The sequence below is a fragment of the Pongo pygmaeus genome, chromosome 15, assembly GCF_028885625.2.
Source record: "Pongo pygmaeus isolate AG05252 chromosome 15, NHGRI_mPonPyg2-v2.0_pri, whole genome shotgun sequence".
Lineage (NCBI taxonomy): Eukaryota > Metazoa > Chordata > Mammalia > Primates > Hominidae > Pongo > Pongo pygmaeus.
Genome location: NC_072388.2, coordinates 34,184,775 through 34,198,864, shown reverse-complemented (window position 1 = coordinate 34,198,864; position 14,090 = coordinate 34,184,775). Strand labels below are relative to the sequence as shown.

At 36.2% G+C, this 14,090-nt stretch overlaps 1 protein-coding gene across 4 annotated transcripts in view; it reads right to left on the bottom strand.

Annotated features, from left to right (window-relative positions):
* Window positions 1-369: 369 nt before the first annotated feature.
* BRMS1L (BRMS1 like transcriptional repressor) overlaps window positions 370-14,090 on the bottom strand; it is a 45,743-nt gene continuing 32,022 nt past the window's right edge. For 2 of the 4 annotated variants that reach the window (XM_054449289.2, XM_054449290.2), the window contains 6 exons: window positions 9,737-9,833; window positions 8,461-8,544; window positions 7,383-7,447; window positions 6,618-6,657; window positions 4,331-4,457; window positions 370-2,001 (listed from right to left, as the gene is read on the bottom strand). In XM_054449289.2, the coding sequence (XP_054305264.1) occupies window positions 1,884-2,001; window positions 4,331-4,457; window positions 6,618-6,657; window positions 7,383-7,447; window positions 8,461-8,544; window positions 9,737-9,833 (531 nt within the window). In that variant the 3' untranslated portion in view covers window positions 370-1,883. Of the gene's footprint in view, window positions 2,002-4,330; window positions 4,479-6,617; window positions 6,658-7,382; window positions 7,448-8,460; window positions 8,545-9,736; window positions 9,834-14,090 lie in introns of all 4 variants that reach the window. The other 2 variants (XM_063651554.1, XM_063651555.1) reach the window with 1 other exon arrangement.

Genomic DNA, 14,090 nt, shown 5'->3' with positions numbered 1-14,090 from the left:
TACTCCGGAGGCTGAGGCAGGAGAATCACTTGAGCCTGGGAGGCAGAGGTCGCTGCACTCCAGCCCGGGTGACAGAGCAAGACTCCATCTCAAAAAATAAAAAAATAAAGATTTTCTATTTAGAATTTCATTAACTTATACAGTACTTTTTAATCAAAGTACAACACATAGGCATATATTTTAAAATTAAGTATAATTTAGCTGTCTTGAACATCTAAATATACCCCAGAAAGCGCTGGGATTACAGGTATGAGCCACTGCACCCAGCCTACTCCATATCTATTAATGTAAACCAATTCAAATCTTTCTTAGAAGTGGATAGGTTATAACAAGAACTAAATACACGTAAGTAATACAAGACACTACAAATCACACTCAAACACATCTTTTTATTATATACTAAATTTAAAAATACAAATCTTATTAAAAATGCTTATCAAACATTGTATACATAAGTACTGTCAAATACTATCAGGTTTTGACATTATGTACATTTGCTAAGGTTAATTAGAAGCAAAACAATGTAATATCACTTTGCTGACACTGAATTTCAGAAGTTAAGTGTTCTAAAATTTGGCAACTATGAAGTAGTGATCTGCACAGGAAGATGTTTGGAGAGGTAAAATAATAAGAAAGCAAACGGAATAATGCAGATATTTCTGCAGTAAGTGTTAATAAGTAGATTTCTTCCTCATCCTCTTAACTCTCATTGTAACAGAAATTAAAGTGCACAAGACCACCAGGAATACTTGATTTGGTGTACCCTAAATATACACTACAGCCGGCTGTGCTGCCATATTGAGGGTTTTAATTCTTTGTACTGTTCCTGAGGTTTTGGAAGTTAATTTTGAATGTGGCTAGGGGAAGGGAGGCCAACACTTTCTAAATTGCACCAAATGGCCTTAAAGTATAGAAATACCAAAGATAAAAATATTAATTTGGAAATAGATTCAAGGAAATAATCCCTGTCTACTTTGCCCTAGGAATAAAATTAGAATAAGGACACAGTTTTACCTCTGGAAAATGCTTACTAAAATCTGTTTCAAAAGACCAGACATGTACAGCAAGCACAATACTGTCAGTTATTGTTCACCACTTATATACTGCATCATAAATACCAGGTATAAATACCTGCCTCTGAAGGGTCACTAGAAATACAGGTAGAAGCATGTTATCACTTTACACTAATTTTACTCATTAGGTATAATTTGTAAAAATAGGTCACCACCCCACCACACAATCAAGAAAGAGGAAAAGAAAAGTTGCTATTCTACAAAAGTGCTCCTTTTAGCTTTCAAACCCAATAGCTTAATTTTGGGTAAAACAAGATTTTAAGGTATGGCCATCAGTTCTAAATAAGCTGATGATGCCATATATACATCCTCATATATATATATATATATATATATATATATATATATGTTTAAATTTCAGTTCTGGTTTAACACTAATGTACTAGTACAAACCATTTATAGGAAACATTTTATCGGCCTTATTTACAAACACACAATGAATGACAAAGATATGGAAAATTTTAAAAATTGCAGATAAATGTAGTCATTGTTTACTAAAGATAAGACAAATTTGCATAACTTTTTTAAAAACCAAAGAAAAATGTTTAGAAAGAAACCCCTACCATATACAGAATACCTATTGGTCATCAGACCTAAGAGGCAAATCAACATAAGGATCATGATAAAATTTTTATTACTGTTTCTTTTAATAACATATCAATGAGATCTATTTAGAGTACTACCTACAAATACACATTCTCTCATGATTCAGTGAGAATATTAAGTTATTGAATACATTTTTTTTACTCTCATGGCACATTACATTTGGTAACACTAATAAGGTAAATTTAGATAACACTTAAATCATGATTATGAATGTTTAATTGAATATTTTCCTTTCTGTAGCTGTGAAATGTAAAGCTTAGATTTGCTTCCATCAGGCCTCTTAAACCAAACTTCATCATGGTTAATTGTTGTAATTACAGCACTAAAAAGAAAAAAAAAAAAGAATGAATGAATGAATTACAATGTCTCCTCAATTCATTTTAGATTATTACCTACATAAAACCAAAATAAACTGGCCTACAACAGTAGACTCAGGTATATAATTGTCATTTACCAGAATGCTGCATATCAGCAGTGCATGCTGCCAAAAATATCACATTCAGCAACATAGCAGATCATCCTTCTTTTCTTAATAGAGTTGGTAAAATTTACTTTCTATTAGAACTATTAAAAGCACGTTCTTCCTACTCCATCCCCACCCCACCTCTTAAAAAAAAAACTGGAGCTAAAAGCACTATTTATATGGTATTATACTTGTAACTCATGTCAGTATCTTTCAAATACTAATCTCTAATTCCCAATGTCAAACCATCTATAGTACTTATACCAATTTTTTTTACACTACTAATCTTTACATAAAAAGATCTATGCTTTAAATAGATTTGTATTTTACTCTTTTTTTAATTATTTATTTTTTATTTATTTATTTTGAGACGGAGTCTCACTCTGTCGCCGAGGTAGGAATGCAGTGGCGCAATCTCAGCTCACTGCAACCTCCGCCTCCCCGGTTCAAGTGATTCTCCTGCCTCAGCCTCCCAAGTAGCTGGGACTACAGGCACGTGCCACCATGCCCGGCTAATTTTTGTATTTTTAGTAGAGACGGCGTTTCACAATATTGGCCAGGCTGGTCTTGAACTCCCGACCTTGTGATCCACCCTCCTCGGCTTCCCAAAGTGTTGGGATTACAGGTGTTAGCCACTGCACCCGGCCTAATTATTTATTTTTTAAAGAGTGGATAGGAATTTTTTTTTTTTTTGAGACTGGGTCTCTCTGTCACCCAGGTTGAAATGCAGGGCCACAATCAGGGCTCAACCTCTCAGGCTCAAGTGATCTTCTCATCTCAGCCTGAGTAGTTGGGACTAAGGATAATTTTTTACTTTGTAGAGACGGGGTTCTCTACAAAGAGACCAGCTAGGGCTGGTCTCAAACTCCTTGGCTCAAGTGATTCTCCTGACTTGGCCCTCCCAAGTACTGGAATTACTACAGGAAAGAGCTATTGTACCTGGCCTCATCTCTTTTTAAACAACTTTTATGCTAAGTACTAGTAAAATATCTCAAAAATAATAACATAAACAGGAGAATCCAGGAGTATCATATATAAACTAGTAGTTCAATGAGCTTCTATGAGAACAGTTATTATACACAATGTTCCTGGAATCCTAAAAATTGAAAGACAAAATTATCATCTTACAATTAAAACCGCTGTATTTGGAAAATGCATACTGTAGACTAAACTCAAGTTGTTTTATTTACCACTGATACCTACAAAACCATATTTTGTTACCACAGAAGTTTACTACTCTGAGAATTAAATCCTACACTACTGGAGAATGAAAGATGGTTAACATTAATATTTTCAAAAGGTCACAACCAGATAAAACTTAGAAGGCTATATAAATAGTTATATAAACTTTATTTAAGCCTAGACATATTATTAGGACTTTTAAAAGGCAGTTTTCAAGTTACACTGTTGTTGTTGTTGTTGTTGTTGTTGTTGTTGTTAGAGAGACAAGGTCTCACTCTGTTGCCCAGCCTGGAGTACAGTGGTGTGGTGAAATGATACCTTGCTGCAGCCTCAAACTCTTGGGCTCAAGCGATCCTCCTGTCCAAGCAGCTAGGACTATAAGCACACACCTCCATATCTGGCTAATTTTTTTAATTTTTTGTAGAGACAGGGTCTTGCCAAGTTGTCCAAGCTAGTCTTGAACTCCTGGCCTCACACAATCCTGCCTCGGCTTCCCAAAGTGCTGGAATTACAGGTGTCAGCCACCGCACGCAGCCCTAGGTTATACTTTAATTACTATTAATCTTAAAGGTTTTATTAATTTTCCATTTATTTCCTACTCTAATTGATACAAATTCTTTTTATCTAAAATACTGTAACACATCCAAAAAAGTTAAAGATTATTAGGTCCACCAAAAATTCGTAATAGTCAGGTTTAAGGGTCATTATAGCAGGATCCTAACGATTCACCTACTAAAAGAATTAAGAAACAGGATCAGCTACCTGGCTAAATAATTTCAACATTTCCACTTGCATTAAAGTTTGTGTTCATAAACTTAGTATGAAGTCTGGTTCATATATATTAACACTGCTGTACACACATGTAATCAAGCCATATGTCAAGTGACAAAAGGATCCACAAGCAACTAATGATATAGGTACACTATGGAGGCAGGAAATATTTCATTGACAACAATGTTGTAAATGACAATACTGAGCAACACTGAAATAATAAAGGCTTTTTTACCTTGTAGGACATTCATCTTTTTTATCAATACATATTGTTTGTCCACGTATATACCATTCACCATCATAATATAGTCTTCCCTCTTCAGATCTAGCACTGTGCAGATGTTTTTCCAGTTTCACAGGTGCTAAAGGGATCAGTTCAAAAACTGTTATATTAATAAAATACTGTCAGAAGAACAAAGGGTCAGAACATTAAGAATTAACATCAATCCATGCATATGTAAAAAAGGCCTAAAAATATTTCTTAAATAACAAACCTAAAATGTAATAAAAAGATTTATTCCTTACATTCTTTTACATAATCACTAAGTTTTTAATATAACTACTAAACAAAGCTAAACAATGAACAATAAATCATCAATTGACTAATTAAGTACCAGAAGGGGAAGCAGGTATGTTATCAATTATTAGTGCTAATTTTAAGTAGTATTTAAAATACCAATTGCCATATTTCAATTGAAAATTATACTTTTTATTTTTTCCCCTGCAGGCATCTGATATATCGAAAGAAGCAGAGTTTAATACATGTTCCAAGCATTCCCCAGGCTTTTAATTCTAAAAAGGAAATGTCCTAAGTACAACTTCTGTTTTTAAATTCCAGAAATCATCTGGCATTAGTCAGATAACTCATACAGGAAAAAAAAAATCTTTTTTATGGAAACACAGTGTCAAAAGCATACCATGAAGTCATTCAAATGTCAGCTCCTGAGAGGTCTTCCCTAACTACTCTACCCACTCCTCAGCTAATTGTTATATCAACTGCACAGTTCTTTTAGAGTAATTACTATAATCTGTAACTATCTTCTTAACTGTTTATCTACTTATATATGATTCCATCTCCCCTAAAGAGGCTCCAGGAGATCCATCTTTCTTTTACCATTGTATTCTCAGGGCCTAAAATACCATCGGGTATATTCATTCATTCATTCATTCATTCACTCATTCAACAAATGTTGTCTGAACACTTCCTATACACAAGGAAGTATGCTGGGGAAAAAACTGTGACCCAAAGAGATACGGTTCTAGCCTTTGTGGAGCTTACAATCCAGTCAGGAGATAGACAAAATTAAAAGGTACAAATTGAGTGAAGTGCTATAAGTAAAACTAATAGGATACAATGCTGAAGATAAGAGTGGGAGGGAGACACACTCAACTATGATAATGAGATTCTCAAAAAGAATCTATTACCCAAAAATGTTAAGAACCACTGCTCTACAAGTCTAGGCAGCTGCTCTGGCAGTTAATTCCCCTGGGCAAATACTGCTGCAATTTCCTCACAAATACAAAGTTTAAAGGAATCATTGGGTTAAAAATAAAATGCAATTTTTTTTTTCTTAGAGATGGAATCTTGCTCTGTTACCCAGTGTAGTGGTGTGATCATGGCTCACTGGAGCCTCCACCTCCAGGGCTCAAGTGATCCTCCCACCTCAGCCTCCCAAGTAGCTGAGACTACAAGCACACACCACCAAGCCTGGCTAATTTTTGTATTTTTTTGTAGAGATGGAGTCTTGCCATCTTGCCCAGGCAGGTTTCAAACTCCTGGGCTCGAGTGATCCTCCTGCCTTAGCCTCCCAAATTGCTGGGATCATGCTAGGCATGAGCCACCATGCCCAGCCTAAACAGAAATTGGTCTCTTATCGATTACTTAAGCTGTTTAAATGTGACTAGAAATTCCAATTCCTTTCCTAAGTATTTCAAATATGTTTTTCTTTTTAATCTAGCTTCATTGTCCTTAGAAGGATTAGGAAATCTCACCTATAGTGAAAGAAGGCAGAAACAGAGAAACTTATCCTAAACACCATCACATTTTGGCAGTGATTTTAGACTTTCAAAAAAAAAAACAAGGAAGTGTAACTTGATATGAACTTTACTAAGGCATATCAGCATTCTGATCTCTCTCCTCAGAAAATGAACACGCAGAATTTTGCACATAATTTCAGAGGATTCACAGAATCTCTGAAGCCAATCCACAAATTCCAAATACCTCCTCTATAGAATGACAGAGCCCATAAAAAAACACTGCATAAATACTTTTTTGAGTTACTGATCCATTATTAGCAATAAGAATGTAGCTGAACACTGAAAGAATTATACCACATTCAGAAATTTTGAAACTTTTACGTGAAGCAATGACTGCAGAAGAATTCCTCATAATTTCAGGCACGGTGTTCACTGATGAAATAAAACCACTGATGGGAGAGTTCTTTAGTACGTAGATGATTTAACAACCCTGATTCAACAAGTCTCCAAAGAGAATATTTCCCAACTCAGACTAAATGACTTACGTTCCGTTTTCACTCTGTGTGGCCCCAATGTAGCCATTGCCTTAATTAAAAAAAAAAAAAAAAAGAGGAAGAAAGAAGTCTGAGTTCAGACTGAAAATATATTTTGGTATCTATTTAATATATACAATATTACTGATTAACTCCATAACAAAGACAGTAAAGTATAACCATTAGCTGCTCTAATAAATTTTTAATGTCTAAGACCATAAAGAATATGAGGGATAACAATTTCTCCTAGAGGTGTTTTCAATACCTGAAATAATCTCTAATTCTCAACTAAGAAATTTACAAAAATGAAAAAAATGTAATATGGAAAACAAGCCTCCACTTTCAGGCAAGAAAAGAAAAGCCTATAATTCTTGAATGTTTAATGATAGGATGTAAGACACATAAGGGTTCAAATGTTCTTTTGTTCAACAACTATTTATCAAGTGTTTTCTATAAGCCAGGACCAGCCAAAGGACTAGGCACAGATGGTGATGTTATTATTTTTGGGCAGACTAAATAAATGTTTTTTGGACTTTTTCATAAATCATTAGTTATATTATTACAGAAAAACTACAATCAAACTGCTGACATGTCTCTAACTCTTAAAATATCCTTGCAGTTCACTGTTATCTGTAATAGTATTAAATTGCCTTAGAAAAATGTTGCAAAAGCAAAGCATATTTACAATAATATTTTGATGTACTAATAAAAAAATCATAGAATCTTAAAAAGTAGACTATAAAAATATACTTGTGTTCCACTGCTCATTAATCATACCTTCCTAATTGTTGTCCAATCTTCAAGAATATCAAGGTCTTGTAGCATATAAACTATATATGGACGTTGAATAGTCAAGGTCAATTTAGCTGTAAGAATATCACACTTTGAATTATATTTCCAAAGTACTATGTTTCAGAAAATGGAACGATGATTTATGAGCATAATGCTTTGGCATCCTAAATTCTGACTTCAAATTATTCTTCAAACCACTTAATACCAGCATAAATACAGTCTAGTACTTCTGATGTCATAACTACATGCCCTTAATTCCATGATATCATTGATTGTAATATATATCACCAACATAATCACTGGTTTTTAAGGTGGAGGGGAAAAGATGGGGGTAGAGGGATGGTACCATAGAGAATGCCGAAACTGAATATACAATTAATTTACACTCCAATTTTGGAAACATTTAAAAATGTTTTTAAAAAGTACACGAGGCTAGGCGCAGTGGCTCATGCCTGCAATCCTAGCACTTTGGAAGGCCAATGCGGGCTTAAGACCATTAAGATGCAGGCTTAAGACATTGGAAGGCCAATGCGGGCTTAAGACCAGCCTGGGCAACATGGCAAAACTCCATCTCTACAAAAAATACAAAAATTAGCCAGGCAAGTGGCACGCGCCTGTAGTCCCAGCTACTTGGGAGGCTAAGGTGGGAGGATCACCTGAGCCCGAGAGGTTGAGGCTAAGGTGAGCCATGATTGTGCCACTGCACTCCAGCCTAGGTGGCACAGTGAGACCCTGTCTCAAGAAGAAAAAAAAAGTACACGTGAGAATTAAACAATCATACTGTATACTAAACGGCTGTTTCACATCAAAGCCCTTGGTGAATGACAAGTCACATTAATTTTCAAAGTTGAGATCATGATTGAATTTCTTCTCCTCTGCCACCTCTCCTGACCTAAAGTATATACTATATCCTGCCTTCAATCGGTTTTATAAATAAATCATCTTTTGTTTATTACAGGATCATGCAAATAAAGTCAGTGTTTACAAATAAAAGTTATAAAGGCATGCACAATGGAAAAACGTACATCAAGGAAAAAAAACCAGAAAATTTGGAAAAGGATATCTGAAACAACAACTGGCTTCTTTTTGTCAGGACTGAAAGGATCCTTCCTCTTTTTTCTTGACTGAAGCTCATCATTCCACAGCTCTGGCAGGTAAATAAAGATTAAGTATTAGTGGGTTTCTGGTGAACAAAGGAGGAAAAAAGACTCTAATTTTATGGTGGCTATTTAGTTACATGTAAAAACGTACAAAACTTCATTGGCAGCTGGGTATATACAGATTAAGCTGTACATAATTTCATGAGCACTACGTGTTTAAGTTTTCCTCTGCCTTTATTAAAGCAAAAATCAATTTGGCACTTAATGACTAAGAACTGATTACCATATTGTCATGCACTTCGTAAAATGTATATTACATGCACTGTCTCACCTAATCCTCAAAGCTACCACTGAGGTAGGTATTCTTATTACTTTCCTTTTACAGACAAGGAGACTGATTTAGAAAAGTGAAGTAACTGTCCATGGTCACCAGACTAGCAGGTGAGGGAGCACTGGCACTAGAGCTCAGCTTATCAGACTCCACCATGCCTACCCTATAGAGAAGTAAACTTTATAACAGATAAAGTAATATATACTCAAGAACTGTAGGATAACCTAGTAGACCTTCCACTCAATGCAGAAAACCTGTCTGCAATACCCTGAAAAAGCCAATTTCACACTGGACTGATCTAATCATTAATAAGTTATTCTTTTTTGTGAAACAAAAATCTACCTCCCTATAACTTCTATCAGTTTGTCCTACCTTGTATGATGTCAAAAAGGTTTTTATTCCTTCTTCCACATGACAGTCTTTCAAGACTTACAAGGAATAACATATACTACAGCTAATTTCCAATACTATTCTTTTTTTTTTTTTTTTTTTTGGAGACAAGGTTGCCCAGTCTGGAGTGCAATGGCGCCATCATGGCTCACTGCAATTGCAATCTCGAACTCCTGGGATCCAAGGATGCTGCCGCCTCAGTCTCCTGCATAGCTGGGACTATAGATGTAGATGTGCAGCACCACACCCAGCCCTGACACTATTCTGCCAGTAGGTTCCTGTCATACTTCTGTTTCTTCCCTTGTCATGTGCTCCATTTTCTACATCTTTCTAAAGTGTGAATTCAAATTACAATAACAATATAATCACCATCACTTTAGAGCTCTTCCCCTTTTCTCCTTTGCTGAGACATTTCATTTATATAATATTAATATTAGAAGACTGAGATACGATAAGACACTACAGTAAACCAAAGGTTTGGTGCCACTCAAACATCACAATCATATCATTCTCCTTACCTGAGGTAATATCAATGCTGTGTCTATCCTCTTCAAGCCTTCTTATCTTCTCCTCTAGTTCACTCTGGACTGTATCATATAGCAACAGCTTTTCGCTCTGGGGAGAAAAACAGATTATACTTAAGTAGAAAGAAAAAAATTGGTGTATCTTAACTAAGAGTACCAAATAACTTAAAGTACTTTAATATATGATGCTTTTGTTTGCTTTTTCCATTCAATTAAAAATTTTAAAGAAGAAATGTCAAATACATGAAAGAAATAAAACTAGAAAATATAGAATCTATACATAGATTTAACTACATGCAATTACATTCTGTATAAGAACATCTAAATTATGTGTGAGGTACATTTAGAGGTAAATATTTACTTTATAAAAAACTGATAGCAAGCCCCTATGGCCCCTTTTAAATATAAGTAGGTCCCATCTGTCACCATCATGGAAAACTTATCCTATAAAGTATATCATTATAAAATGGATCATATTTTCTCACAGGAATAATAATTGGGTCATTATGCCTCACTAATATCTCAGCATCATATTAAAATAGGCAAAGAGAAACATTCAAGTACAAATTTTATGATTATTTAAAATAATTCAATTATAGTCTAAATTATAAAATTACAGACTAATCATATCCAAATCTCTCTACAGAACTATAGACAGATTGAATTGCTAAAACATACAAGACTGGCAAATAGACTAGAACCCAGGTCTACTAGCTCTAGTCCATGTTTTTAATTATATAATACTGTAGCCCTAATTTAAAAAGCCATAAAATGTACATAATATACAAAGATCAATTACATAAAAAAACCTATGGCCACATGTTTACCTCTAGTGAAGGATATTAGATGATTGGATATAGCTAGATATGACTGTCTTGTGGAAGCTATTGGGATATAGTTGGATATGACTACATGTAGAAAACACAGGCCACACCCATGTAGGCTGCATTCCTGGTGTCAATCATGAAGCCCTCTCTCTTGAGTTTGAAATTTAGAAATTATACATGCTTGAAGGGTTTCCTGAGTGTCAGGGAAAAGATGGCTTACGAATTTGAGGCAAGCCAGGTGCTAAGGAGAAAGCAAAGCTGAAAACTAAAACTAGATTTCATATCAAACATGGTTTCATTGCATGCTGTTCTCTGTGCTTATCTCCTTTTGCTTGTTCCCTTGCCTTTAGTAAAGTCTTATGAAATATTCCAGCTTTATCTATATTGTGCTACAAGACTCGGAAAATATCAGAGAAAAAGGGAAAGCAGTCCCCCTCCACAAGACCGTGGTAGCCCCTATAAATAGATCCAATCTCCCCAACCAAAGATGACTCTAAATGCAGAGCTGGAGTGATAAGCCTCTTGCTGTTAAGAATATGAACATTTAATTGGTGTATTCTCTTTTCTTCCGATTAACAAATTAGGCCAAGCAGAAATTCTTTAAAAAATCCACTAATCATTCTTTATTATTTTTTAAAAAGCCACAATGAAATTGAAATGTTCGAAGCACTGAAGGCATCTCTAAAGATATCAGAAGTATACTTTAAAGTAGAACTGCCATGAATCCATTCTCATTCTTATTTCTCTTTCTTTTTCTTGGAAAGTTCTCTCCCTTTTCTCCAGCTTCTCAAGACCCTCAAAAAGCTCCCCTGAAGGGGAAATGAAGCCCTAATGCAACAGCTAGAAGATACCTGGAAAAGAAGGGGGCAAACTCTCTTGTTTTGGTGGCTGTGGAGGTTTCTATGTTCAATAGTTATTTTGGTTTTTAAAAAATACTACTCATAAGTATAGGTTTGGTTTTAAGATCCCACATCCCTCTAGTCTTCACATCTAGACTTACTGATTTTGCTCACTAATAACCCCTTTCCCAGGCTGACGCCTATGCTGTTTCACATCAGGAGAGCTTTAAAAAGCCCCAGGAAAGTGGCTCCAAGCTTCCATTATTGTACCGACCTCACACTGACCTGTATTCAGAACCAACTCCTCTTTGGCAGTTCCCTGACTTAGATACCTCACAATTCTCAACTTCTATTAGGACTGGAGCCCTGGAAGATTTTCATAGGCTATTATCAGAGAGTGACCCATTAAAAAGCTACAATAGTTTTTTTTTTTAAGCATACTGCATTGGAATAAAAAAAATGCAGAATAGAATTTTAAAACTCAGAAACAGACTCTGGCTATGCAGAAATGACAAAGGTGACTTTTCAAATCATCTGGAAATCTGACAATAAATGACAAGAGAAAAATGAGTTTAGGCCAGCCACGGTGGCTCATGCCTGTAATCCTAGCACTTTGGGAGGCTGAGGCAAGTGGATCACTTGAGGTCAGGAGTTCAAAACCAGCCTGGCCAACATGGTGAAACCTCGTTGTCTTCTCTACCAGAAATACAAAAAAATTATCCGGACATGGTGGCAGACACCTGTAATCCCAGCTACTCAGGAGGCTGAGGTACTAGAATCACTTGAGTCCAGAAGGTGGAGGTTGCAGTAAGCTGAGATCATGCCGCTGCACTCCAGCCTGGGTGACAGAGCAAGACTCTGCCTCAAAAAAAAGAAAAATGATTTTAACTATATCCTGAATATGTTTTGCTTTACATTATACATAATTTACATTACATATAAAAGTAAATGGACTAAAGGATTAAATTTACAAAATGAAAACTAAAAGAAAATATTAAAGAAACAATATATAAGAAATTTCCCAGAACTGAAGATATGAATTTTTTTATTAAAAAGTTCATCTGGTCAGGCACAATGGCACACACCTATATTCCAGCACTTTGGGATATGGAGGCAGGAGGATCACTTGAGCCCAGGAGTTTGAGACCAGCTTAGGCAACATAGTGAGACCCCATCGCTACAAAATATTTTTTAAAATTAGCTAAGCATGGCAGCGTGGGCCTGTAGTCCCAGCTACTCAGGCAACTGAGGCAGGAGGATTACTTGAGCCCAGGAGTTGGAGGCTGCAATGAGCTATGATTGCACCACTGTACTCAAGCCTGGGCAATAGAGCGAGACTCTGTCTCTTTAAAAAAAAATTCAAATAAATAAATACATAAAATCAAAAGTTCCTCTGGGTATCCAGTACAATGAACGAAAAAAGACCACATCAAAGCACATCATCTCACAATCCCACAAAACCAAGACAAGAATAAAGAGAAGATCCTAAAAGTATTCAGGAAGAAAACAGGTCATGTACAAAGGATCAGGAACAAAAATGGTAAGAGACTTTACAAAAGCAATGCTGGAAGCTAGAAGATAATGTAACAATGCCTTCAAAATTCTGAGGAAACATGATTTCTATCTAGGAATTCCATACTCTTAAGTGTAAGCGTCAAGATGTTTTCAGACAGGAAAGATGTGGTGGTTTTAAAACATGTCCAATAATCCTTTGATACTCCTAACTTCAAATGGTAGAGACTAATACTCTTTCTTGAATACGGGTAGGATGGGCCAGGCACGGTGGCTCATGCCTGTACTCTCAGCACTTTGGGAGGCTGAGGCTGGCGGATCACTTGAGGTCAGGAGTTAAAGACCAGCCTGGCCAACATGGTGAAACCCAGTCTCTACTACAAAAAAGGAAAAAATAAGCTGGGCATGGTGCAGGCACCTGTAATCCCAGCTACTTGGGAGGCTGAGGCAGGAGAATCACTTGAACCCAAGAGGTGGAGGTTGCAGTGATCCGAGATTGCACCACTGCACTCCAGCCTGGGTGACTAAGCAAGGCTCCATCTCAAAAAAAAAAAAAATGGGTAAGATGTAGCAACTGACTTCTAGTGAACAGAATGTGGCAGAAATCTAGGCCATAAAAACAGTCACCTCTGTCTTGCTATCTTGGATCACTAAGTCTGGAAGAACCTGGGTACCAGGTTATGAAGACACTCAATCAGCCTGTGGAGAGGCCCATGTTCTCACATGGGTTCTCTAAGGCTTCTCACCAAGAACCAGCAACAACTTGCCAGCCTGCGAGTGAGTCACCTTAGAAGCGGATCCTCCAGCCTCCAATCAAGCCTTGAGATGACTGCATCCCTGGCTGATATCTTCACTGCAACTTCATGGGATTCCCTGAGCCAGAACCATCCAGCTAAGTTGCTCCCAAATTCCTGGCCACTGAGACTGCAAAATAATAAATGTTTATTGTTGTGTTAAGCCACTAAGTTTTGGAGTAATTAATTATAAAGCAATAGACAAGCAATATAAGAAATCTCAAAAAACTAACTTCTAGAAATCCTTTCTCAGGATGCTACTGAAAGATACACTCTACCAAACTTAAGGAGAAAATAAGATGCTAGCAGAGGAGAGGTGAAGGGGACATCCAGGTTGCTGGTAAAGAGATGCCCCAAGAAGACAGATGCAGCTGGC